The sequence below is a fragment of the Vipera berus genome, assembly GCF_964194415.1.
Source record: "Vipera berus genome assembly, chromosome: 6".
NCBI lineage: Eukaryota > Metazoa > Chordata > Lepidosauria > Squamata > Viperidae > Vipera > Vipera berus.
In genome coordinates, this window is record NC_138208.1 from 59,841,014 (window position 1) to 59,868,201 (window position 27,188).

General features: G+C 36.9%; 1 protein-coding gene across 1 annotated transcript in view; it reads right to left on the reverse strand.

Moving 5' to 3' along the window:
- Positions 1 to 27,188, reverse strand: part of GUCY2C (guanylate cyclase 2C) — a gene marked incomplete at its 5' end in the record, with an annotated part of 75,265 nt that overhangs the window by 42,835 nt on the left and 5,242 nt on the right. Inside the window, 8 exons of the mRNA XM_081330636.1 lie at positions 334 to 396; positions 4,563 to 4,668; positions 8,470 to 8,551; positions 12,699 to 12,810; positions 14,519 to 14,604; positions 15,593 to 15,728; positions 16,302 to 16,434; positions 24,105 to 24,201. Coding sequence (XP_081186762.1) covers positions 334 to 396; positions 4,563 to 4,668; positions 8,470 to 8,551; positions 12,699 to 12,810; positions 14,519 to 14,604; positions 15,593 to 15,728; positions 16,302 to 16,434; positions 24,105 to 24,201 — 815 coding nt within the window. The remainder of the gene's footprint in view (positions 1 to 333; positions 397 to 4,562; positions 4,669 to 8,469; positions 8,552 to 12,698; positions 12,811 to 14,518; positions 14,605 to 15,592; positions 15,729 to 16,301; positions 16,435 to 24,104; positions 24,202 to 27,188) is intronic.

The following is a 27,188-nucleotide window of genomic DNA, read 5'->3' on the forward strand; positions in this document are numbered from 1 at the left end:
CCTATCACTAATGCCTAAAATGTCTAGAGTAATAGTTTATAACAATGATTAAATAGCAAATACATCATATTTTATAGACAAATTGATATTTACGCTAATCTATAACAAGCAAATGGTTTTAGCAATTTTACACATGCAGTCCATTTTGTTCATTATTTAGGATTGAGAAGTTACAAAGGAATCATTTAGGGAAAAATTCCATACATTTTTAACGTATTCAACTTTGCCACAAACTGAGAATATGAGCGGCATCATGAAATCTGTCTTACACAAAAGCATCAGATCATTTTTTAATGAAGGCAAGTAGAACAGAGAGATTGGGAGTAAGTATACCTTCTTATCATATTTGCCTTGACGCAGCCTTTGAGCAGTGTCCCGCCTCTTGTCTTCATCAATCTGGGAAACAAGAGAAGTCCTTTAGAATTCTTCAGTAAGATCCCTATCCTAATGTGTACTAGGAATTAAAATGCAATACCCAGCTGCTGGAAGGCAGTCAGAGGAACAGATTCAAAAATAATCCCCATAACTTGAATATTATTTTGATTTTTTGTGGATCGAGTGATATCCTATAATAAATGCAATTTCTCATTTCTCATTCTTGTCTCAAGGTGGCCTTTTTGTTTTTGTGGAAGAACATAAATTGCATCACACTCATGTCAGAGCCCAGGTGGGGGATCTTTTTATGTTCCCAGCAGAAGCTGAAGGACGAGGGCTCACCCCACCGCAAAGTAGCACTCAGATCTTGAACGTGGGCTTGTTAGCCTCCAACCCAGGGTCCTAACCACGCAAGCCACCGTGCTCCTTAGAACATAGATGACAATACTTAATGCCTAAACAAAATCAATGTCATATCAATTGCTAGTCTGATTCCTAAGTGGAACACTATTGTGTAAAGCATAGAGAGCTAATACCGTATTTTCCGGCGTATAAGACGACTGGGCGTATAAGATGACCCCCTACAGTTCCTGTTAAATTATAGGGTTTGGGCTATACTCGCAGTATAAGACTACCCCTCTTCCAACGCACACCAAATAAAAATTAAAAAACATCAGATTTGATTTTAATATGGTAATTTTAATTCAAATGCTTATGACATGCAGGTGCTTAGTAGGAAAACTGTCACATAAACATAAGGCTGTTTGTCATCAAACATGTAAACATAAAACAGTGCAAGTGGATTAAATAATAATAATAATAATAATAATAATAATAATAATAATAATAATAATAATAAGAAGAAGAAGAAGAAGAAGAAGAAGAAGAAGAAGAAGAAGAAGAAGAAGAAGAAGAAGAAGAAGAAGAAGAAGAAGAAGAAGAAGAAGAAGAAGAAGAAGAAGAAGAAGTAGTTGGAGGGGACCTTGGAGGTCATCTAGTCCAACCCCCTGCTAAGGTAGGAAACCCTATACTATTTCAGACAAATGGCTGTCTCTTCTTCTTAAAAACTTCCAGTGTTGGAGCATTCACCACTTCTGGAGGCAGGTTGTTCCACTGGTTAATTGTTCTAACTGTCAGGAAGTTTCTCCTTAGTTCTAGGTTGCTTCTCTCCTTGACTAGTTTCCATCCATTGCTTCTTGTCCTGCTTTCAGGTGCTTTGGAGAATAGCTTGGCTCCCTCTGCTTTGTGGCAGCCTCTGAGATATTGGATCACTGCTATCATGTCACCCCTCACCCTTCTCTTCGTTAAGCTACACATACCCAATTCCAGCAACCGTTCCCTATTTTCCTAATTCACTTTTTCACTTTTCCTAATTCACTCTAAAGCTTTCCCTGTGCAGAGCCTTAAATAACACCAGCTGCCTGCAATTAGTGCAGGTTCGCATCCCACCAGGCTCAAGGTTGACTCAGCTTTCCATCCTTCCAAGGTAGATAAAATGAAGACCCAGATTGTTGGGGGCAATAAGCTGACTTTGTAATAATGCTGCTTGGAGGGGGTGAAAGCCCTAATAAACAGGCATATACACAGAATGAAGGCTATTGCTAAGCACATTGATTTGTGCTTTAAATTGTAAGCCACCCTGAGTCTTCGGAGAAGGGCAGGATATAAATGGGATTTTTTAAAAAAAAGACCAAATGGGAGATCCGCTCCAGGTTTTCCAGCCAGCCTGCCCAGTTCCTGAGTCAAATGTGTCCTTAGAGCTAAGCCGCTGCTCTGGCTGCTGCCTTCCCCACCTGCCTTTCAAGTTGGGATATACTACAGCTGCTCTTCAACTTTAGAAGGAAAGACGCCCAGACCCCAGCCTGTAAAAAATCACAGACTGCAGCTTCTTCTCCAATTGGTCCCGCTTTCCCTGCGCAGACTAAATGGGAGATCCGCTCCAGGTTTTCCAGCCAGCCCTGTCCCTAAATTTTCAGCACCCGGCGTATAAGATGACTTTTGAGAAGATTTTCATGGGTTAAAAAGTAGTCTTATACGCTGGAAACTACGGTAGATAGTCTTTGTATCCCACAGATAAAATTAATAATATTGCAACTTTGGAACTTACAGTCCTTAGACCTATTCCTAAAGAGCAATAGCCAGTAAATGGGAGAGAAGGAGGAGAATAAAATTAGATTCCACTTTCAGGTGAAGCTGCAATTAAGAGTTCTTCTGCACAACCTGCTTTTCCAGTGTGAAATTCCCCACTAACCATTTGCTGAGGACAGGAATGTATGAAGTCATGCTCAGTTCAACCTCCGGCAAAAATAGCCTGTCTCTTCTTGTTCATCTCAGATAAGAGATGGCCATGAAGTGCATGAACTCTTATCTATAGCATTTCATTTCAGTAGAAGCAGTGTTTTTTATTCCTACAGCATAATCTAAGTTGTTGCAGACACATCTCTTTCCCTCTACTCAATAGTAGCTGCCATTTTACCTATGTTGATCATATTTGCATATGCATGGCATACTTGTAGGTGCTGTAGCCACTTGCTGCCCCATTCCCTTGCAAGGTTTATTGATTGGAGAAACTTGGGAGCTGGGATGAAATTGTAAATGAGAAGAATATAATATTGGCCTCTATCTGTAAACTGTGACTGAATTAGTAGACCAATGAAATGCTGTGGACATAGTATACTTAGACTTCAGCAAGCCATTCGACAAAGTAGACCACAACCTACTTCTTGGTAAGCTAGAAAAAAGTGAGATAGATAGCATCATCACCAGATGGATTTGTAACTGGCTGACAAACCATAGTCAATGAATAATCCTTAACGGTACTACATCCACAAGGAAGGAAATAAAGCAGTGGGATGCCACAAGGTTCCATCTTAGGCCCAGTATTCTTCAATATCTTCATAAATGACTTAGATGGGAGAATAGAAGGGGAACTCATCAAATTTGCAGATGACATTAAACTGGCAGGAATAGTCAACACTACAGAAGACAAACTCAGGATCGAAAAAGATATTGATAGACTTGAACTATTGGCTCTTTCCAACAACATGACATTTAATGTGAAGAAAAGCAAGGTTTTACACCTAGGCAGGAAAAATCAAAGATACAAGTACAGATTAGGTGAAACCTGGCTTAATAGCAGTAACTGTGAGAGGGATCTTGGAATCCTAGTGGACAATCAATTAAATATGAACTAGTAGTGTGCGGTGGCAGCCAAAAAAGCCAATGCAATCATAAACTGCGTTAACAGAGGGATTGAATCGAGATCACGTGAGGTACTAACACCACTCTATAAAGCAGGGGTGTCAAACTGCTGGTCTGCGGGCTGGATGCATCATGCGGAAGCCGCGCCCACCCCATTGCCAGAAAAGGCAAAACCGTCCTGATACGTTGCACGATGTCACATGATGTCGCGAGTTTGCCATGTCTGCTATAAAGCCTTACTAAGACCACACCTAGAATACTGCATACAGTTTTTGTCACCATATTATAAAAATATGTTGAGACTCTAGAAAGAGAAGAGGAACAAAGATGATTAAGGGGCTGGAGGCTAAAACATATGAAGAACGATTGCAAGAATTGGGCATGGCTAGTCTAGTGAAGAGAAGGACCAGGAGTGACATGATAGCAATGTTCCAATATTTGAGGGGCAGTCACAGAGAGGAGTGGGTTAATCTATTTTCCAAAGCACCTGAAGGACAGACAAGGAACAATGGATGGAAACTGATCAAGGAGAGGTTCAACCTAGAAATAAGGAGAAATTTTCTGACAGTGAGAACAATCAACCAATGTTACAGCTTGCCTTCAGAGGTTGTGGGTACTTCATCACTGGAAGCTTCCAAGAAGAGTCTGGAGAGCCACTTGTCAGAAATGGTATAGTGCTTCCTGCTTGAGCAGAGGATTGGACTAGATGACCTACAAAGTCCCTTCCAACTCTGTTATTCTGTATAATTAATAAGTGTTAATGTTTCTATCACCTGGTGCAGAGTCTAACAGAAAAGGGGAATGTCTACATGCTTTATACAATAATGAGAAAACTGTTAACGCACATATAATAAACTGAGCAATTAGCCTTATTGTAGAACAGAAGACTTTATAATGTCAGAATGACATTATCTGATGTATCATTGTGAAGAATGTTCATATTCTGTGGTGAGAAACTTTTGCCAGACATAGTTGTCACTTCCTACCTTCAGACTAACATGATTTGACTCGTTAGTATTCAATGGTAATATCTTCTCAGGTGGAATATGGGACCATCTCTTTTGCCGCAATTGATTGGCTCTTCTGTACTTCCTGAAAATTTAGAAGAAGAATTATAGAAGGAATTCTGAAAGTATTAGAATGTGGAATTTTAGAAAGATAAAGTTGTGTTAACTTTTTAACACATTTAGACATACATACAACATATCACCTAATTGGAGAGGGGGGGAGGGGAGAAAGATCAACAAGTCCAAATGGAGAATGCTGGGTCTTTGCAAGCTTTAGCTATAGAGTCCGGGCAGTCAGATGTATAGCTAAAGCTTGTAAAGACCCAGCATCCTCTATTTTGTTGCACAACGTTTGGAGATGACTTTTTTTTTCTTTAGTACAGGGGAAAAAGCTGCAGAAAGATTTTATTTCCTTGCTTGCGTCAGTTCCTCCACTCTTCAGCCTGAAGCCAAGATCAGTTTTAAAAGGGACAGAGGTTGAAGAGCAGAGGGAGAGATTAGTTTTAACACCTAATTGGGATGGGAGAGGGGAGATCAACAAGTCTGCCCCTCCCAGCTTTTTGTTGTTTTTTTTTAATTGAAGAAATATGGCTGGGGGGGAGGGGGAAGGAGGAGATTAAGCAGGTTTTGGGAACCTTATCCTGAAGCCCCCTTTTATGCAAGGGCTAGCTTTCCAAAGCCTAGAGTGGCAGGAAAGCTTTGCAGCCTCCCAATGGCCAGCTGATTGGTAGCCATCTGATGGTGCAGAAATATCTGAAAAGTCAGGCAACCGGTTCTTTTTTGTCCCAGGAAGGCAGGGCACCTTGACAAGAGGAAGGCCAGGGTCAGAATTAAGAAAGGCCGGGCTTCCGGTTCCGGACTTTGGTGCTCCCAGACACGCGAGGGAACTGCTCCTCATGTCGCCTGGATTTCTTCATCGGGGGGCCCCTGTAAAGGGGTCGAAAGTTGCCCTGGAGGGGCGATGAGTGGGGGAGAGGTCTCTCCAGTCGGTGGTAGAAGGGCGGCGGCCCTGCCATCGGCTTGGAGCTACTCTCCGAACCGAAGAAGAAAGGATCGGCCACTCCCATGGCCCATCATTTAGCCTTTTCCTGCCAAAGCCAAAAGCACAACAAAGCACTTGAAAGCACTTGAAAACTGGGTGAGAATTGCCTTCTTGTTTTCCTAATTGTCTACTTTCCCTGTCAAAACCTTCTTGAATTTGCTTCCCCCTGTGAAGAGAGAGGGGAGGGATTTTTTTCCCCATACTCCTTAAGAGTGGTCTTTGTCTACATTGGAAGAGAAAGGAAAAAGCCTCCTACTTAATTATATTGATTTATTGGACTTACTGCCTTTCTACTTTTGGCCCAAATTTCCTATATTTACAGAAATGGACTATTCTACCTATTAGTCTAAAAAAGGGGACAAAAAAGAAGAAATAAATAAAAAGATACTGTCTGAAAAGGATTTGAAGTATTCTGGGGATACCTAGTGAATACTATTGGCAAACAAGCTTGCTTACCTTTTGAACTGACCTTGGCATTAAGATAAAAACCTGAAACAGCTGGAGATGAATTTGGCTTAGACTTGTGGAGGTGGACTCTTACTGATTTTTGTTTGAAACATAGCCTCCACCAAGGACTATTTATAATTATTACAAAATGGAGAAGGATCAGCCACAAACCTTGCTTGATTATAATCTCATACTTGAAACAATCTACAGAGTCACTGAGATGTCTATCTCCAGGTTTAATAATTTACATGCCAACCTTAAGTCACAAATTGAAACCCAGACTGCAACTAAAGAATTTATACTTCAGAATATAACAAAATTGGAAGATATTACTATTGAGACAGAGGAATATAAGCAACAACTATCCAAAGAACTGACAACTCTAAAAGTACAAGGAACTATCACTATGGCAAATAACCTTAAGGACCAACAACAAACTATGGGAAAACTTAATATTCAACTTTTGACTCCATCAAAAGAGCCTATAGCTTTAGAAGTATACTATGTACAAGATAGTGATGCTAACATAGAGGACGTGGAAGATCAACAAAGACAGTTTTCTGAAAGCACAAAATTGGATAAGACTCTTTACTTAAAGCAGATAAACCCAGACGGAAGAGGAATCCAGACCGAACTGAAGATAAAGTTTTTAGAGCAAATACAGAGACTAGAACTAACTGGGCAACAACATAATGATTACAAATGGTTTGGGTTTTGTGGATCTTTGATGGCTAGATGGCCTCCTTCGATTCAAATAATATGTATTGGAATGAAGGGAGACCTATCTGGCAATTCAAAGGCCTTGGTTTGGAAACCTGATTGGCAAAAAAAAGAAAGCCAGAGTTAGATTTTAAAAGTGAGTTCTTAGGGAACCATTAAAGGTTATCCTTTTAGTAATCAGTGATCTATCAGTATCTAAAATAGAAAATGTTTATGAGATAGAACTAGAATGTGTTTATGATCTATTAGGCTTATTTTAGACATTATAATTTGTGCACTGATATAATGGAAATTTGGTTTATAGATCCCACTTTTGATGTTAAAATACATTTGATTATTCTATTTAAGAATTAAGAATTAACTAAAATTTAAAACAGAATCTGGTTGTGTATAAATAGTTGTAGATTGATAAACATAGGCTGTGGTCCTGTCAGTAACGTGTGATGTATTAGGATGTGAAACAGACAATGTTTATTAGGTAGAACATAGCTACTTAGCCACTGTGTACATGTTAGAAGCTATAGTTTTTGCTGTAATGAAATAAGGAAAATTTGGCTTGTGAATATTATTTGGGATGTTAAAGGCTAAATTTGAATAAAATAATTAAAATTAAAATTAGGTAAACTTTAATAACAGGACATAGATATATTTCAATGAAATTGAATTGACAAATTTTTAAACTGACCATGTTATTTCTAGAAATTTATTAGTTTAAACTGGTTGTATGAAATGTTAAGGGAAATTGAGAAGGATGTTTTGATAATGTAACCTGAATTATGTACTGAAAACTCTGTTACTGAATCTCTGAGTACCCAGTCATCGTGATGCTTTCTAAATATGTAGATTTTAACTGAAAAACCAATAAAACTTGTTTTTTTAAAAAAAAAATTAAGAAAGGCCGGTGTGCCCAATATTTTCCTTCCCTGTTGTTTCTCGCTGGCAAGATAATCAGCTGTGTAGTGGGCCTGCATACAGGCTGGGTGAGGCCTTGAGAGGCCTGAAGCATGTGGGCTTCTGCCTGAGAAAGGCCTTCCTGGATCTATTCAACCTTAAGCTCCACTTAACAACCCATGTATTAATTTAATGAATGCACTGGGAAGAGCAGGGATGGTTAGTTGTTAGTTTAGGCAGTTCATTTAACATTGTTCTGACTTTCAACACTAATGGGCATGCTCCAGTATGGTCGTAACTTGAGGACTACCTGTATTCATACTGAGCCTTTGAATTAGCCCTTTATCAAACAAATGAAAAAACATGGTGATATAATTTGGGGGAGGAGGAGTTTTAATATATTATTTAAAAACTGAGTCATAGCTGCAGTTAAAAAGATGAATGATTTTTGCTATTTTGACTGAAGTTTATTTTTCTTGCTTTATGTTTGATGAGAATTTTATTGTACTTTTCCTTTTGTTTTCTTTTTATTATACATTATAACAATAAAAATAATAAAAGACAAGTGAGTAGCAATTATAAATTTGAATCTTGTCCAAAAAAGACTGATGGGATTTATGCAGTCTAAGATATTTATGCTGAGGATTTTTTTCCCAGAAAGAAGACTTGAAAGAAGCTGAAGGTATTTGTAGGCTGATGCTGGCCTTCCCAGTCTAAGGTGACCAGATATGTTGGATTACAAATTCCATATTTTTAGCCCAAGGAGAACAGTGTAAACAACCATACCTCAACACCAGCAAAGCAATGATCAGAACTAGTACCACAGTTGCAGTAAGTGTGAAAACAGCTATGGTCAGGATGTGGGGACCTATAAAAAGAGGAATGGGTAAACCAAGATCCTTAAGAAGCAGTTTAAGAGATAAACCAAAGTATAATAAAATAAACTTGTATTACTGTACACAGTTTTTACAACAAAATAGTAAATTTTACACAACAGCCTTTTTTGAGCCACTATTTTGAAGGTACTGTAATGAATCCAGCCCTCTAAGAAGTTAGCATCAATATCTCACTATCAGAGATTTAGGAAGAAAACTCTCAAACTGATACTTTGTCAGGAAAAAAAAAGTTTGGCCTAACAGGAGTCCTGGATTTGTAGCCACGTACATATTTTTGCCTTAAATGGTTTGGTTTGGTCCTAATGTCTACCCTAAATGATTGCTAGGTTGATTTTTCACATGATATTATGTCAGTCTTGTTTTAATCATGGTTTGCTCAAACAAGACCTAAACAAGGAGCTAAAATCCTTTTCTCCCTGCTCCCCTCCCCAGAGCTGCTCCATAGGGATGGATCTGCAGGGAGAAAAGGATTTGAGCTCTGTGCCTTTTCTCCAGACACCCCAAAGCTGCTCCACCAGTATGGAAAGGGAGAGGAGGATTTTAGCTCTGTGCCTGCTTGAATTTCAGCCTGCCTGGAGTTGCTCTCCTTGTCTCTCCATTCCTGCACCCCTGGACTCACTACCTCAGAATCCATTCTCTTAACAATTCTTGAGATGACTTCAAACTGACACTGGCAGTGCTGGGATCAAGGTTACTGAGTGAAGTGGTCATGTGATGTTTCACATAAAGACAGCTTTGTTCAATAACCAAGACTCTAGGAAGGCTTACCTCTAGTTACTTATTCCCAGTGCTTTTTTGTAAAAGAAAAAGGTGCCGGAACTTACATGTGTCATACAACCCGCCTTGCCTACCCTATAAGGTTCCATCCAAAAAAGGTGCTGGAACTCCGTTCTGAGCGTTCTATGACAAAAACAATCCCTGCTTATTCTAGTTTTGAGAAAGGGAGGAATGGATCACTCTTGACACTACAATCTAATGATTCTATGCTAGATTCTTTTGGGAGTTTTTGCATTTAGTACTATTTTGACAGCTCTTGATATTTACTTATTTTGGTTGGATGCATCTATCCAAGTCATCTACTTTTTCTACTACAGATCAGCCTTATTTTCTTAATTCTGTGACAACAAACTTGTCAGAACATCTGGGCTGGCTGTTCCTATCAGAAAAGCAGGATGTTAGATCACCAATAAATAGAGCACTTAACAAGCATATGTACTTGGCAGATTACTAGAATCTTGCCTGTCCTGAACCCTAAGCTTAATGACAGGGAGCTAAATAACTCTAAGCACATTTTAAATAGAATTACAAACTCACATTTAGAATATAGAGTAGCAAGGCTGTATATTTCTGGTATGCTGCTGCCCCCAAGTGGCTACAATTATTCCAATGGGAAAAATCTGGTTGCCTTTCCACCTGATTTTCTTACCAATTTAAGATGTAACCAGAATATTTTATAGCAGGCATTATTATAATATTAGTTTTGTGAATTTCTGATCAAATCGGAAAATGAATTATATACGGCAACAAAGAACATATTATGTTTTTAGGTTTTTCTTTTATTTTCTTCACTGAATCTTACAGCTGTTTAAATAAAACTTTTTTTTCAGAAAAATGCTTTAAGCAATGCAGTGAGAGACAGAATAGCAATACAATGGCACAATATAATTTGGCTATAGATAGAACATTTTATTGGTACTATACCTTAGGAAATATATATCAGAAATCCTTTTGGAATGCTTTTCTGAACAAGTTTTTTTTTTAAAAAAAATAGTATTATACTGAAACTACGTAACAGTTTGAAAGCTGGGTAACATATTCACACTCTGTTCTCAGACTGCATCCAAAATGCCCCATACTTATCAGAATCTTGGCATTTATTGATATAACATATTTTTCCCAGAAAGGATGCATTAAATAGTATAGATCTGTCTTGACAATAAAAGCTGGTATGGGAAATGAGAGGACTTTTCCATACCTAATGGAAATTATAGCATACAAGATGAAAGTGTAACAAGAATCAAGGTTCAAACAAAGAATTGGAAAATCCCCACCCACCTCGATGCAATTTTGATATCTTCCTGAGCTAATTAAGTAGGTTTCTGCTTATTAAGTCCTCTGTGAGCTTTTTAATAATCTGCTGGCCTCCAGCTATATGAGCCTAACACAACTGGAGAATTGTCATGTGGGGAAGACTAGCAGTTACTCCTCCTACTGTTGACATTTAGAGAGGTGGCAGGGAGTTGGGGGTCAAAGCATGTGTGTTTGTATCATTCCCTCTGGGTCACCTAATTTTGAGAACCATTCTAGGATATTGTAATCATCTACGGTTAGGAGAATAGGGAAGACTATATAAAATTTTATAAACTCTGCACATTCATTCCTTACCTGTTTTGGGAGAGTTATTGAACAGATCAGGATCCCTTTTCTTCTAACACTAGATAATATGACTCACAATTATGCTAAGTAGTGAATGTCAGCCTTGACTGATATTCCATGGTAGGCAGCATACCCCAAAATGACCATTTGTTGTGCTGCAGCAGTCGTGGTTATGGTGAGGGGTCCATAATACTTTCCAGTTGGGGGCACATTTAGAATTTTGGGAATATACTGTGTGTATCTATTCACAAAATGTATACTAGCTTTTAAGAATAACATTTAAGAATAATATTTAACATTCTATAAAGTGCTGGAATGGCTTTAATTAGAAATTGGGGCAAAACAGACAAATAGATACATTATATTAAAAGATTCTACAATATCAGTTCCAAGTTTGAAAAGCTATAAAATATACACAGCAAGAGATGCTGAACCAAATTTTAAATCAGAGACATTATTTGTGTGGTTTCCTGTATCTTGAGCATCTGAAAATTAATTTCCAGTTCAAAATACTCTTTCTAGATCTCATAGAATGGATAATATTTGGTCATGTAAGCATCCTAGCCTTTCAAACTTATTTCTCAAGGTCAACCATAGTGTCTCCATAGCAACAACTCTTTATTTAGTAAGTAGGTTTTTCTTCAACCTGGGAAGATAAAGAAAGGATTGGCGAACACAGGAAAATTATTTCTCCATCCAGGAATAAGCCAACTGCAATGAGCTCTTGATCATGGAGAAAGAGGATACTTACAGGTTAACCAAATAAATCATTACAATGCCTGAAAATATTCTATGCTTCTGTGGGTATGGTAAATCCTCTATGATGTTTTGTGTTTGATTTTATATTTATATTTGATTTATAATAAATTGCTTTCGAACTGAGGTTGGCATTCAAAACAGGAAAAAGCCATTTTTATGTGGATATAACTACATATCTAAGTCATTTATTATCTGTCCTATTGATGCACATTTCACTGACCTTGTTCTCATATAACAATAAGCCCTTGTTTGTTTTTAACTGTGATTTGTTGAACAAGCCAGAGGCAGTTTTGCAAATCAACAGAATACTGTAATTATGTCTTTTTGGATCAATTTTAGCTAGTCTTGTTTTGCATTTTTATAGTTGGTTTGAGACTATAGGAGAAAAATAACAAAAAAGTAATTCAGAAAACCAAAAAGAATTGATTCCTGCTTGTAATCCATACAGTAGAGCAGGGGTGTCAAACTGTTAGTCCGCGCGCCCACCCCATTGCCAGCAATGGGAAAAAAACCTCACGATATGTCGTGACACATCACGTGACATTGCAAGTTTGACAACCCTGCAGTAGAGTATAAGGAACATAACCTTGTTTGAAATGCAGGTAGTTTTTGTTTAGTGGCCACAACTGTGACTGGCAACTTGGTCATTAAGCAAAGCAGTTAATGAACCTGCAACTGTTCTTACTTCAGCTTTCCCTTGCTTTACAGACCTGCAAAGGTTGTAAATGAGAGGATTAGTCACAATTACTTTTTCATCACCATTGTAGCTGCAAATGGTTGCTAAATGAGGCAGATACTAAACAAAGACTACTTGTATGCAGGAATTGTTACCTAGGCAAAAGGGACTGAAACATTTTCAACAAGATAGTATTCAGAAGTGGCTCAAAGAGATGCATACATTTCCAAAACACATTATAAATTATGGCAATTGCAAATGACTGATTCCATCTGTAGGTATTCTTCTCAAGAATTAGATTGGCTCACCACTGCTAGGAATATCAGTAGGCAGCATGTTTTTATTCCAGATGAATGAAGGTTTGTCTGTCTTCACAACAGTTTTGTTCAGATTTGTGTCAAACCACAGGAGGCTTTTAAACTGGAAGAAGAAAAGAGAGGGAGGTTTTACTCTGATGCTTCTTTCACATGGTTTACTAGTGATTAAAAGTAATTTTCTCAGTCACCTTCTTTGATCTTTTCAGTCTCCTTTCTGTATCCCACATATCTCATATTGAGCTCTTTTGTAAATTATTAAATCAAAGCATAAGAGAGTCTTTTGCTTAAGGACCAAGCCCCTTTGATTTCGTTTACCTGAATTCCAGTAAACCAGGAAAACTCCTAGGAAGGAGGCAATGGCGAACCACTTTTGAAAACATTGCCAAGAAAACTACATAGATGTGTCCAGGCAGCCACTCAAAGGCACAACAGAAACAATAAAAGGAAAACTCTACATTCCCCATTTCATTTTAATCAGGCAACAATAGTTACCTGCTTCAAATTACTCTAAATAGTATATCAATTTTAAGCTATGGTTTAATTTACTATTCGGCTTTATTACAAAGTGAGAATAGAATTGTTGTTGTTGGGACCTGTCTGGATGAACTCTGGCTAAGTAATAAAGCATGTGTTTTTTTATGCAGAAGTTTGCAGATTTAACCCCTGGCTCTCCAGGTACAATGGGCAAAAATGCTGCATAACATATATCTGCTAACTAATGTATTTATCTTGATGTAGTGTCTGATGTTTTTGTTCGGATTAAATGAAAATTGTAATTAACATAGGCTTTTAACTAATGTTTCCAAATATAAGTACTTAAAAGGTAAAGGTAAAGGTTCCCCCGCACATGCGTGCTAATCGTTTCCAACTCTAGGGGCCGGTGCTCATCTCCGTTTCAAAGCCAAAGAGCCAGCGCTTGTCCAAGGACGTCTCCGTGGTCATGTGGCCGGCATGACTAGACGCCAAAGGCGCACGGAATGCTGTTACCTTCCCACCGTAGTGGTCCCTATTTTTCTACTTGCATTTTTACGTGCTTTCGAACTGCTAGGTTGGCAGAAGCTGGGACGAGTTTTTTTAATTTCTAATGTTGGTGACAAATTTTAATATTTCTACATTCATGCTACCAAATTCTGGCAATAATTAAAGGAGAGACTCCAGGGGCCCTACAAGGCTATTACAAAGTCCAAATACTCATGGGCAAAGGACTATCCAATCTTTAATATCCTTATATATAAGGATAAAAATAAATATAGCAATAGCACTTAGACTTATATACTGCTTCACAGTGCTTTACAGCCATCTCTGTTTACAGAGTCAACATATTGCCCCTGGATCCTCATTTTACCAACCTCGGAAGGATGGAAGGCTGAGTCAACCTTGTGCCGGTGAGAATCAAACTGCCAAACTGCAGGCAGCCAGCAGTCTGCAGAAGAAGCCTGCAGTACTGCACTCTAACCACTGCACCACCACAGCTCATATAGATAGTAAGATGAATAGCCTCTTCTGATATACACCTCCACTAATTTGTGTACCGTTGGAACATTTCTGTATCAGGAGCCCTGTTTATAGCATTCATACTTTTGGGTATCTCTTGATTGAACTAGTGCAATTCACTCTATATGGGGCTGTGCTTGAAGAGTACACAACACCCTCCCCCCCATAACACCAATACTGCAAGACCTGCTTACATGATTCAGTACCTGGACACCTACAGAATTATCTTCTCCCAGTGATTGAACATATGGTCAGTGATTGGTTTTGGTTGATTAATTCTTACTGAAAGTATATTTTCACAATAAGACTGTACTCACTTCATAATTATCTGTCGATGTGTAGAGAATACTGAAATTGACATCAATATCTCCATATCCATCCACAATTCGAGGACCTAAAATACCTAAGGGAAAAAAACCATATTACTTGTAAGTTTCAGCCAACAAGTGACATTTAATTTACTATATAGTAAATTAATTAAACTAGTAGTAAGTTATAATCAAATTAGTTAGAAGCATAGAATGCCTTTGACAATTTGAACTGGATGGCAGATAAATGGTTGATTTAACAGGACCTATTGGAAAATTATTATGGCAAATTTAAAAATCAAATCATAGAACAATGAATAGCAGAAAGATAACTATCACTATTTGTAGTTATAAAAATGGATCGAGATACATACAGAGGATTTTAAAGATTAATATTCAATTGAAGTCAAAACTTTTCCTTTTAGGATTAATCGACATGCAGCTAGAAAAGAGCAATGGAAGTTTATTTCAATACACAAACACAGCAATGAGATTATGTATGCATAGAGATTGAAAGATTTAACACTACCTACTATGGAGGAATGGTTAGTGAAGATAGATTTTGTTGGAATTGATAAATTAGTCTCCTAGATTAGAGAAAACATTATCTATATTTATGGTTGACTGGAAGCCTATTATGGACTTTTTGTGTAAAAATGGAAAAAAATGAACATAGTTTTTTTTTCTTTTTTTATACTTTGGTTTTTCTTTGATTTCTTTACTTTTCCCCCATTTACTACTTATTAGTTTGTTTGGGTTTTTTTGTCTACATGTTCAAAAGTTTTAAAAAACATCAGAAATATAATTAAATTATTTTTGAAAAAGTGTTTCTTTTATCCTGTATTGTTAAAATGTTTCATCCTCATTATTTGTAAGGTAATTTTAAGAAACCTCTTCATAAATTCTATTTTTGGTACAAATTTAGCACACTACCAATATCCCTATAGATAGTTATGGATTGCAATTCTTAGAAAGTTAACCAAGAATCATAAGAGTTACAGTTCTAAAACATTTACTAATTTTAAGAGGCTTGCATAGGCCATCCATAATAATCTAAAAGAAACAAGACATGTAATTAATTACCTTGAAATGTGATATTCCGGAATTGGCCAAGAAAATCAACAGGATAAACTGATTCTTGTCTGGACATAAGGACTTTCAAAGCATGTCCAAAGAGTAAAACAGCATCCAAGTAGCCCACAATGATGTCATTTTTCAGCTAGAAGCAGTAAAAGGAGAGTTAAATTCCAATCTTGGATGAAAAGTAGTATATGGTGTATTTTTATTTATTTAGGGATGTGTTTTTCTCCATATTGTTAGGGCTGCAAATGACTCATTATTTTGGTACTGCTTTTTTTTTGCTTTTAACCTTCAAGTTTTATTCAGAATTATATATAAATATTTTGTGTATATGGATGAACATGCCTACATTTGTAGTTATTGATGCCTCCCTTCTCCCCTCTGACGCTCATTTGAAAAAAAAAATCCCAAGTAAATGAACTACTTAAATTAATAAACCTTGTCCTCTTCCAGAAAATTATATGGATTATGTGAGTATAATCTTGTACAACATGCTAAATATTGGACAAGGTGGGCAATTTTAGGAGAGGAACTTATACAGAATTGGATGATAATTGGCAAAGAAAGTTGTAGTGGAAACTGAAGAACAGATTCAACAGCACTAGCAATGTTCAAAGCAACTGGACTGCAGCTGGTAGATGTAGTTTGGCCATTAAGCCCATGAAGCAAGACAAAAAAGCTCTTGTATCGAGAATGCAAATAAAAGAGTTACCAAAGCGATCTTCTCAGGATCCATGAGAGTCCCGTTATGATTTAAAATTGAGCTGTAATTTTTTGGTGCCAGAGTCAGAACAAGGACATTCCGCATGTAACTAGGTGAGGGACTATTTTCATAAGAAATGTTACTGGGGGGAAAAAATCACAAATACCCATGTGTAATAAGTAGCAAGAAGAATAACAGTCAGACATTATTCAGCCACCACAGACAGTTTCTCTAGTAAAATATCAATCATTTATCAAAGTAGAAGTTTTAAAAACTTGGTAGAAACAATCTTTAGCTCATATACATGTGATATAAATAAATCAGAATTTAATAAATCAAAAATGGAATCAAAATGGAATCTATATGTATTGTTTGTTCAGTACTGAAGCAAGTGAAATATCATAGGATTTTACCTGAACGTGCAAGGATACTTTCAAACAAAAAGTGTCATGCATACCATACAATAGTCCCATGTTTCTTCATTGTCTCATTGAAATGTTAGTCCCTTCAAACAGGGAGCATAAACTGCGATCATTCTGCCTGCATCTGGTCTGTCAGAGCATCTCAAGAAAAGATATTTTTAAACATGAACTTTCCAGCAAAAATCCCTACGTATGAAAAGAGTAGTGTACTGTATCTAGTGGTAAAATATCATAGTGTTTCACATAGCACACCTTATCTTAACAGTTTCCCAACCTATTATTATTTCCAATTTTCAATATCAGAGAAATAATTTTTCATGATTTCATTTTTGTTGTAATTTGTTTTTGTTGTAATATTTTAATTGAAACATATTAAGTAATTAATTAAAACTATTTTCATGTCACTTCTTATATCCAAGAGCTGTTGCAGCACCATAAGAAATGTTTAACATTAAAAAAATTAAAATACAAACATAACAATACAATAAATGTTTAACATTATAAATATTTATGAAGTGTGGAAAACAGCAAGAAATTTATACAAAATATTAGGGATGGGAGATCATTTCAGTAAATATTTGAAATAAAATACAAACACTGGTTTTGTAATATACTTTTTTTACTTATTGTCTGTTTTAAATGTGGAAATCATAAAAAATATTTTTGCAACACAAAACTTTTCTACCCCATGTGAAAGCCTTATTGAATTGATTTAATATATGGTGTGAGTTAGCATGAGTGCATAATAAAAGGCTCATAAAATCATGTGTTTATATAAAGGAAGGAAATAGCTTAAATGCAATTTATCAGCCATGTTTTACAACTCGTCAAATGCTTATCTTTCTATTTTAGCATTTCAAGGCAGTTAAAGAGGAAGTATAGTGATATATTGTGATCTATCATCTGTACATTGTACATAGATCACTTAAGAAAATGAGAACATGTCCAGATGTTCCTGTTTGAAACACAGGCACAGAGTTACCTATCCATTAGCCTTAGCTTCCTCCATCTCTTATCAGTACTGGTCTACGTTATAGGGAAATTACACAGAATGTTGAAATAATATTAAGATCCCAACTCACTGAACTCTATATGAGTGCTAAGTAACAGTAACAAAGATGATAAATAAATCTTCATTTTTTGATGCAGATTTGTATTTCCTGTCAAAATTGCTGTCAGTCTTGCAAGCAGATTGAATGTATATCCCATGCCAAAAGATCTGGTAAAACAATTGTAACATCGTGTATGAAATGAGCATTTCCTCACTACTGAGTTGAAGTATTCTCCATTCTTCCTTGAGGCGACAGAAAACTACACCAGCATGAAACATGCTATCCCCTTTGCTAAGCTATATCCCACCTGTATTGCCCGTTGCAAGTAACTGTCAATTATGTTTTTCTTATTAAATATATGTAGGGCATGACAGGCAAAGTGACTGACTGACAGCCTTCTCAAGTCAGTATGTCATCATCCAGCATGAAAACAATAATCATGGCACCACAGCACAAATAGACGCAGAGGAGTGAGCCATAGTTCTTTTTTCCTTTGCTAGTCGCCATTCCTGAATTCCAGACACATGTCAAATAAAGTGTGTTTGTGTGTGCATGCATGTAGGTATGCGTGTGGGTGTGGGTGTACATGTGTGTCCATATATACATACATATTTTAAAAATATGTATCTATACAATTATAATTGTAATTCATACCCCTATGGATGGTATGTGTTTCCCTCAGACTCAAGTCCTCTACCAGAAGCCTGGGAGTTAAAGGGTTGCATGCAGTATTTTAGCTGTTCCTATCACTGTGCTCTTCTGGATAGAGAGCTCTGATGCTGTTCCTGGGATCTGTTGGATCAGAATCAGAAACACTGCCGGCAGTGATTCTTGATGGCTATTTATTTATTTGGTGTATGGCATCTATAGACGTCATGCAGTCACTGAATCTAAGGAAGCTAACCATTTAATTGCTTCTGAGGTGGCTGCAATGAGATTGTCCCAGGTGTCTTGAAATTTCCTGAGGTGACATTCTTGAACTATATGTGTTATATATTTTTTCTGGACCACCACAGTCGCATTATGGGCTCTTGGCCATTCCTCACTTAAAGAGTTTTGCCTTAGTTCTTAGTTCTTGATGGTGGTGATAAAGGAAACATTTAGAATTTCTCTTCATCCTACCTTTTTTCATATTATCACTAACTGCCAGCTTTGCAATTTCTTCTGTTTTGGAAGGAAAGGGATGGGGTGGGGTGGGGGAGTGGGAGAGATCTGCCTTGGAATTTTAATGTTAATATTTAGTCTGTTATACCACTTTATACTCTTTCTGCTATGTATTCAAGATGAACAGTGATTAATATTTATATGTATGTATATGTAAGGGTGTAGTTATATACATATATATGTATCATGTTTATATGTATGTTATGTATGTGTACACTGTTGAGAACAGACAACATTATTTCATTTTTAATATGTGCCAGTGTGCCCACACTAAAATGACAATAAAGGTTATCTTATCTATCTTACTGTTACACTATTCTATTCCTGACTATTTTAGGCACCATTATACTGTGTAACAGAGCTGCATCCAGCTCTCATGGAAGTAAATACCACAAATATAACACATATTTTTGTGGTGAGGTTTGTTTTATCTCTGGCTCACCCTTTTTAAGAAGTCTTACTTTCTGCGACTTCCCTTTTTTCTCTTGGCATTCCCTCTACCTCTGGGACTTTTGCCAAACTCAGGGATTTCTGGCTTATTGCTTTTGCTCTCCAGGTAGTCAAATAATTATCCTCTAATTCAGCCTCTCTCTTTCTCATCTCAGATTGATGCTCTTGAACCCAAAAATCTGTCCCTGGGCTGGACAGAATTGTTCAAGAAATATTTTTTCTTCTACTGCTACTAATATTACTATTTAGTTTTTAATCAATTTGATCCCTCAGTAAGATGCAAGAACCATTTGCTTAAGACATCTCTCACCCCATTGTCCACAAGGGATGATCTCACTGGCTAGGTGGATGTGTCCTTCCTATCTCACTGTAACATACACTATATGCCCCTCAAAAAACTGTCCATTTGGTGGAATAGGAGATCATATCAGATAGAAACCATGTACCATTCTTCAGTCAACTATATGATAGCTATACTCCTACTGGAGCCTCCAAAGAAAATCAAGGTTCATTTACAGAAAAAACCTAGGGATGCCTAAATGCACCAAATGAATCAAATAAGCTTTCTTGGGAGTAGCAAGAATGTTCTCTCAATCCCTGCCATAGGTGTACTAGATTACTTCTGTCAGAAGAAAAATACCAACTTGCAGATGCAGCCACCATGGATGCTTGGAAGATGAGCTTCGTCTTCCTCGTCCAGTTTCGCATTGCTGGGGTACCCTAAAAAGGGTCGAAAGTTGCCCTGTAGAGGCAACCAGCAAGAAGGGGCTCTCGCTGGATTGCGGGAAAGAGGTAGCTCTCCCGCTAGAGCCGGCACAACCCTCCAAACCAGCGAACAAAAGACCGGCCATAGCAATATGGCTCGTCACTAGGCTGCAGACAGCTGAAGCCACACTTACCACCAGACAACTTTAAAGCAGCATGGAAGAGACAGGGTGAGATCTACCCTCTTAAATCCTAACTATTCTTTTTGACCTACATAAGTTGCTAAATCATTTTATTTCCTAAAGTTTGTGGACTAAAAGGTTTTTTGTTTTCTATTCTTTACTTTCTATTTTTACTGAAGAGCCCAGAAGAAGATCAGGAACAGACTATGGATGAAGATCAGGAACAAATCCTTTCTATGTTGAAAGCAATTTATCAAACCCTCCTTACAGCTGGTGACAAAATAAGAGCCTACTGCAAACTGAAACTTTGACTACAACCAAGAAATTAACTACACAGAATACAACTGAAAAAGTGGAACAATTAAATATTATGACAGAAGATTTAACTGCCCAACAAAAATAGACAATGGAAAACTCAGAAAAGAAACTGACAATATGGAAAGAGGAAAAGACTTTCTATAAAAATCAGAAGGAACCTGAGGATCAAAAAGAAGAACAGGTGAAAGAGAAGATAAACAGTTCAGGACAACTACGTTGAGATGGAAAACTAAAGAGATGACCTGCTAGACCTGCTAATCCTCTCAAAAAAAATGGCAACTGGATGGTTTTTTCACTGGCAAATAATACATATAACAATACAAGGAGGTTTGTTGGACAACTCAAAAGCACGGACATGGAAGATGATTTGGCAAAGAAAGAAAGCTACAATAAGACTGAAGAGGAATGGGGTTTTGACCTACTTATGAGAATTAAAATAGAATATACTCAAATAGATAAGATCCGTACTTTGAATATAAGATATTGTTATGAATGGAGATAAAGAAAACCTTGGTCATGTAAAATTTAGAAGTATAAATATTAACAGTTAAATTTGAATACTGACTTGCTTATAAAGGTGATGTAAAGGTGATTAGGATATATATAAGCTAAAACGTATTGATGAATGTAATAAATAAGTCTTGAAGTAGCGGTAAGAATGAAAATTATTAGCTTAAATATGAGATTGCAGATACAAAAAGGAAGAGAGACAAAGTATTAAATGTTGAAATAAAAGAAATTTTGGTTACTAAATTTAAGATATTTAGAAATTATTAGAAAATAAGAATGTTATATTGTATTATTAATTTGTGGATGTAGATGGTGAGAACTTAAATAGATAAGATATGTATCCTGAACAACAGGAATTGGGACAAAGGTAATTGGGATCATTTAAAAACTTGGAAATGATAAACATTAAATGTTAAATTTAAATATTAATGGGAAATTAAAATTGGAAAAAATTCACTAGGTTATTGATTGTCTACAAGATTGAATGTTACAACAACTAAGATATATATAAACTAAAAACTATTGATGAATGTAAGAAAGTTATTTTTTATTTGATTGACCGAATAAGAAGTGTATTAACTTAAATATGAGACAGTATATATTAAAGGGAAAAGAGAGGAAATATTCACTGTAATAGTTTGAGATTTGTACTAATGATATCTGTATGTAATTGAATTATTGTAACTCAGCCGCCACATTGCTTTTCAAAGATATAAATGTAACATTAGAAAATCAATAAAAAAATTTTTAAAGAAAAATACCAACTTGCCACCTGAGTCATCCCTTTCACAGGCAAAAGTCATAAACAAAGTTATAAAAAAGGTAAAGGTTCCCCTGCACATGTGTGCTAGTCGTTTCCAACTCTAGGGGCCGGTGCTTATCTCCGTTTCAAAGCCGAAGAGCCAGCGCTTGTCCAAGGACGCCTCCATAGTCATGTGGCCGGCATGACTAGACGCCAAAGGCGCACGGAACGCTGTTACCTTCCCACCATAGTGGTCCCTATTTTTCTACTTGCATTTTTACGTGCTTTCAAACTGCTAGGTTGGCAGAAGCTGGGACGAGTAACAGGAGCTCACTCTGTTATGTGGCACTCGGGATTCGACCCGCTAAACTGCCAACCTTCTGATTGACAAGCTCAGCATCCTAACCCACTGAGCCACCACGTCCCTCTAAACAAAGTTATAGAGATGCCTAAAATGCTTTTCATCTTATGGAGGCTAAAGATGACAAAAGCATGTCTCACCAGGAAGGAAAATCCCCTCAAGAAAAGGAAATCTCCTAAATGACAATACTATGTCAGGCCCCCTCATAAAATTCCACCTCTAGGAAGATCTGCATATCAAACATGCACCTTGTGATCAAAGTCCATTTGGACTTCACACTTCCCCATGGCAGGAACACCTCAATTTGCACATCTAACATGCTTCACAATCAAAGCCCATTGTCACTATAAATACTTTGACTCTCAGCTTCCTAATTTCCTACACAGCATAACAGAGTTGGAAGGAACTTTGGAGGTCATCTAGTCCAACTCCCTGCTCAAGCAGGAGAGTCTACCATTTCAGACAAATGGCTGTCCAGTCTCTTCCTGAAAATCTCCAGTGATGGGGCACCCACAACTTCTGAAGGCAAGCCATTCCACTGGTTGATTGTTCGTGATCACCATTAGGAAATTTCTCCTTAGTTCTAGGAGAACTAACTAAGACTTAGGAACACAGCTTAATTAAATTCTCTAATTACTGAACCACATATAGTTTTCAATTATTATATTCAGTTTTCCAGCCTCAAATCTTCAAGTTAGCACTCTTGTGGTACTAACATAATTTATAAGGCTAGCAACCTCTCTTTGAACTCTCCAAGCATTTGCTGCTCTTTGTCTAAATTTTGGCCTTAGCTAGTATCAGAAGATTTACAACATGATGATAAAAGCTCTCAGGCTATAATTGCCTTCTTTCTAGTCTTGCACAGGACACAAAGACTGCATTTTGTTAATAAACATATCTCAGATAAGTAGCAAAACCCTAAGAAAACCTAATGTGCAGGAACATAAATTATGTGAAGGATGTGAACTCCATTGCTTATCCCCTTAAACCCATAAACAAAGGGAGGGGGGATACCATAACAGTACAGAAAAAGAAAAATGGTGATAGTCAAGATAGACAGATCACACCCCTTCCAGTCACCTTTCCTGAATCTCCTTAGAGAAGCAGTAAAAATGCCAGTTACACCATGAAATGCTTAGACGCAAAAGAATGTTGATAATACTTGAAAGTGAGAAATGCTATGGGAAACAAGGCCAAAAAAGGTAGCAATTCAAATAACAACAGTAATCTTTATTCCACACAGCCTTTGTTTGCAAATAAGCCATTGTCTTTGTAGTTCTGCCTTTATTACCTTTATCACCACTATTCCTAAACTCACAGATTACATGCATATTTTGCATAAACCTGGGGGGTGGGGGCAGTCACATGTAGGCCCCTTTTTAAGTATTGCAGCCTCTGGTGTATAAACACAATTTATGCTTTGGATGGAAGAGTGTTGCTAGTCTCTTTTACTAATGAACTTTAGTAGAGAATTTTTTCCTAAAGTACATATCTTTGGCCCTACAGCATTACATCCCTGGGTACATAACAAATCATGCAAGAAATCATGATTTTAAAACAAGTACTATCCCCTCAGGCTTTGAGCTTACAAGCTACTAACTTGGACATGAGTGGAGAAGAAATTACTCTGTCTCCCTCCATAAGGGAATTCACTGGTTGCAAAGCAAATATTCATTTGCATAGGTTATACAGAACTTAAAAATAAGTTTAATTTGAGAGTTACTTTGGTATAGAATATACATAAAATTCCCTTCTCACCCTTATGGGTGGTATTTGTCTTCCTCAATCTAAGAGCCAGAGAGTTTGAGGGTTCTGAGTAGCATCTTAGTTGAAGGAATACACACATTTCTATTCAGATTCCATTGTTTTCTTTTATTATTCTTTATTTGTTTTATAAAATATGTACCTGTGAAGATCTATTAGGATGAAAACTATATTGTTATCCACCTCTTTATTCCCAAGGGCTATTTTGATATCATCTGGAGTACCACATGTGAGAATTACTGTTAAAAAAAAGTAAGAGAGAGTGAGAAATAAGAAATAAGAAATATTTTGCTTTATTTTTTAAAAAAATATATTTAGAACATGAAATAACATTAAAGCAGTAAAACTGGGAATCTGTATATGTATCCCCAAAGTCATTATAAATTCTGTTTATATATGTATAGTGGAGCCAACAACTACAGGAAAATGGAGAACCAGCAAGTTGACTGGCTCTTTATAATTCCTCTCCAGACAAGGAGAAATTTTGAGATCACACTCAAGTGCTCCATATAGTTGCGCCTGTGAGAAAATGATAGCAAATCTGATTCTTAACTTTATTCTTCATACTATCTCAATCACCCATTAGACAGCTTACACATTTCCCAAACCACCTTTAATCTACCGACAATTCTCAAAATAAAGGAAATGATTAAGAACACCTCATTGCCCCCATCAGAAAAATGGAACCCCTTCAAGATTAAATCACAATACCAGACTCCTCACAATAAAACCACAATTAGAAAGGCATCTACACTTCTGAGGGCAATCTTCCCTCCCTGGACTTCATATCCTCAAGAAAATATCCAGATATACACATCTAACATATACCTCATAATCAAAGCCCAGGGCCAAAACACCTCAATCTATATACCTCAACTTCATATATTGGATTTGCAAAAGAGGCTTGAAGGAATGAAAAAAAATATGAAAAAACCCACATTTTAGCACATTATTTCAAGATAAAGTTTGTTAAAAATAAAAGGAAGGAATATAAAGTTGACTTATTTGATCAAGGTGTAATTAGATATGTTGTTATCTTTGGTAACCCTTAATGGCTGATTGGGGCTGAAATGACAATGTTTTAAAGGATTTGTTTATAGATAAGAGATGGGATATGGGGAAAAGATATCATTTGTTGTATTTTATAAGAAGGTAATAAGTCCCTGCCTCAAGTTTCAGTCTCACTGGCATGCATGGTTTTTCAGGAAATTATCAGTTTTACTTCAAGGCTGAAAAGCTAACAATGAAGCAAAGAAATGTAAACAAGCCAAAGACTTGTCTGCAAAGTTTGTTTTGAAACAGGAGTACTCAGAAGAAGAGTTCAAATTCAGTCCAAGTTTTAAAGAGCTAGGTCCATATTATTAGACAGTCCAAAGGTCAGAGTTTAAAGAGAAGACTCCACATATGAATGTCATGCATAGCCAAACAGAAGTTGTTTCCAGCATCTAGCAGGAAGGGAAGTCATTCAACATCATGACCTCCTGTTCAGATACTTCCCACTCCAAACCCAAAGGTGTTTTCCAAAAGGCAACTGGACTTTCTTGGTTTTCTTCCTTGAATATGTTTCATTTTCTTCTTCATAACTGAACATTTTCAAGGAAAAAAACCAAGAAAGTCCAGTTGCCCTTTTGAAAAGCACCTTTGGGACAACCATGATCTGGAATGGATCATTGAGAATCTCCATAAACATATTCCCAGCTCAGAACTCTTCCACTATAGGCTAAGATGGAGTGGCATGACAACTGTTTATTACATCCAATAACCAACAGCTAAAAATATAATATTCCACTCATTCTGGTTTATGAAGAGCACCCATTTATTCCAATGGATCAGAAAGATATAAGAGAGAAATGTTCACTTCTGTTAAAGGTGTCTTAAATACTGTCCAGTTTGAAGTACATGCGGGAATTTAATTTTTTATTGGTAGTTATCCAATCATCCAATCTCCCATAAGCTCCTTAAGTTCAACTTCCTCCTGCTCCAAGTTCAAAGAATTGGTAAGTGGTGAGACTGCAATGCAAGGCTTAAATCTGCATGTTTATTATAAGTGGAATGCTGCTAGCTGGGGAGTTGAAATCCACACATCTTAATTTTGCTGAAGTTGAGAAACACTGAGTAAAACCAACACATACTATTCTTGTTACTGCTAACTGTGAATTTGCTCAGTGAGGAGTGATCTATATGCCTTCTAACTCTCAATGTCTTATTGGTCTTTTCAAACTGAGGCTGAAGATGAACGTAAGGAACACAATATTCTATCTTGCATGAAAAAGTGTTAGCCTGTTTGTTTTGTGAGTAGGAATATTAATTACATGAAAGTTAAAATGGAAGAAAAAAATTGCACAGGTTTGATCATGTGTGACCCATTGTAAAAAGTTTCTAGAAGTTCCAAGTTATTTTGTTTTGTGTGGTGGGAGATGAAGCATCTAGAGGGAAAACTAAACAGAGTTTCAAAGAGTATTGATGGTCATAAAGAGAGATGAAGAGGGATTATATATTTAAAACTTGTCAAAGCAGTCCAAGTCTGCTTTGATAGTTTCCACCCTCATCAGTAGTTCTGCCAGCTCGGTGAATAAGGCATCTTTGCATGACCACAGAAAATGTCTTCAGACAATGCTGGCTCCCTCGGCCAAAAAATAGAGATGAGCACCACAGCCTGGAGCCAGACATAACTGGGCAGAGAAACCTTTACCTTTCACATGTAATTATAGATTATGAAATTATTGTAGCTCCAGAAACCATCACAATCAGAGTATTTGCAGCAGAACCAATCTGAGTGCACAAATTAAAAATCAGCTGAAAAGACATCAGACAGACAGTTGGAATAGTGGACTGGACTCAGGCAGAACTAAAGCCCTGGATAGAAAGTCCACGAAAATAATGACAATGGATCATGCCCTTCATTCCTGCAGCAATGTTGACAGACTCTACTTACTAAGGAAATAGGTGGGCATGGAATGTTGCAAGTACATCATATGATTGGGAAAAAAGGCATTAGAAAAATATCTGAAGGACAGTGAAAAAGCTAGTATACCAGGAAGGCTTACTGATTCCTGGAGCAACCAAATAGTCACACAAGAAAGACCAAATAAAGAACAGAAAAGCGACATGGCAAGACATGGCCAGTACATTAAAAAAAAAATAGCAGGCAGAGAGACAATAACAACATTTGACAATGGCTAAGAGCAGAGAAGTTGAAGAAAGGACAGAGGGGGTAATTCTGGCT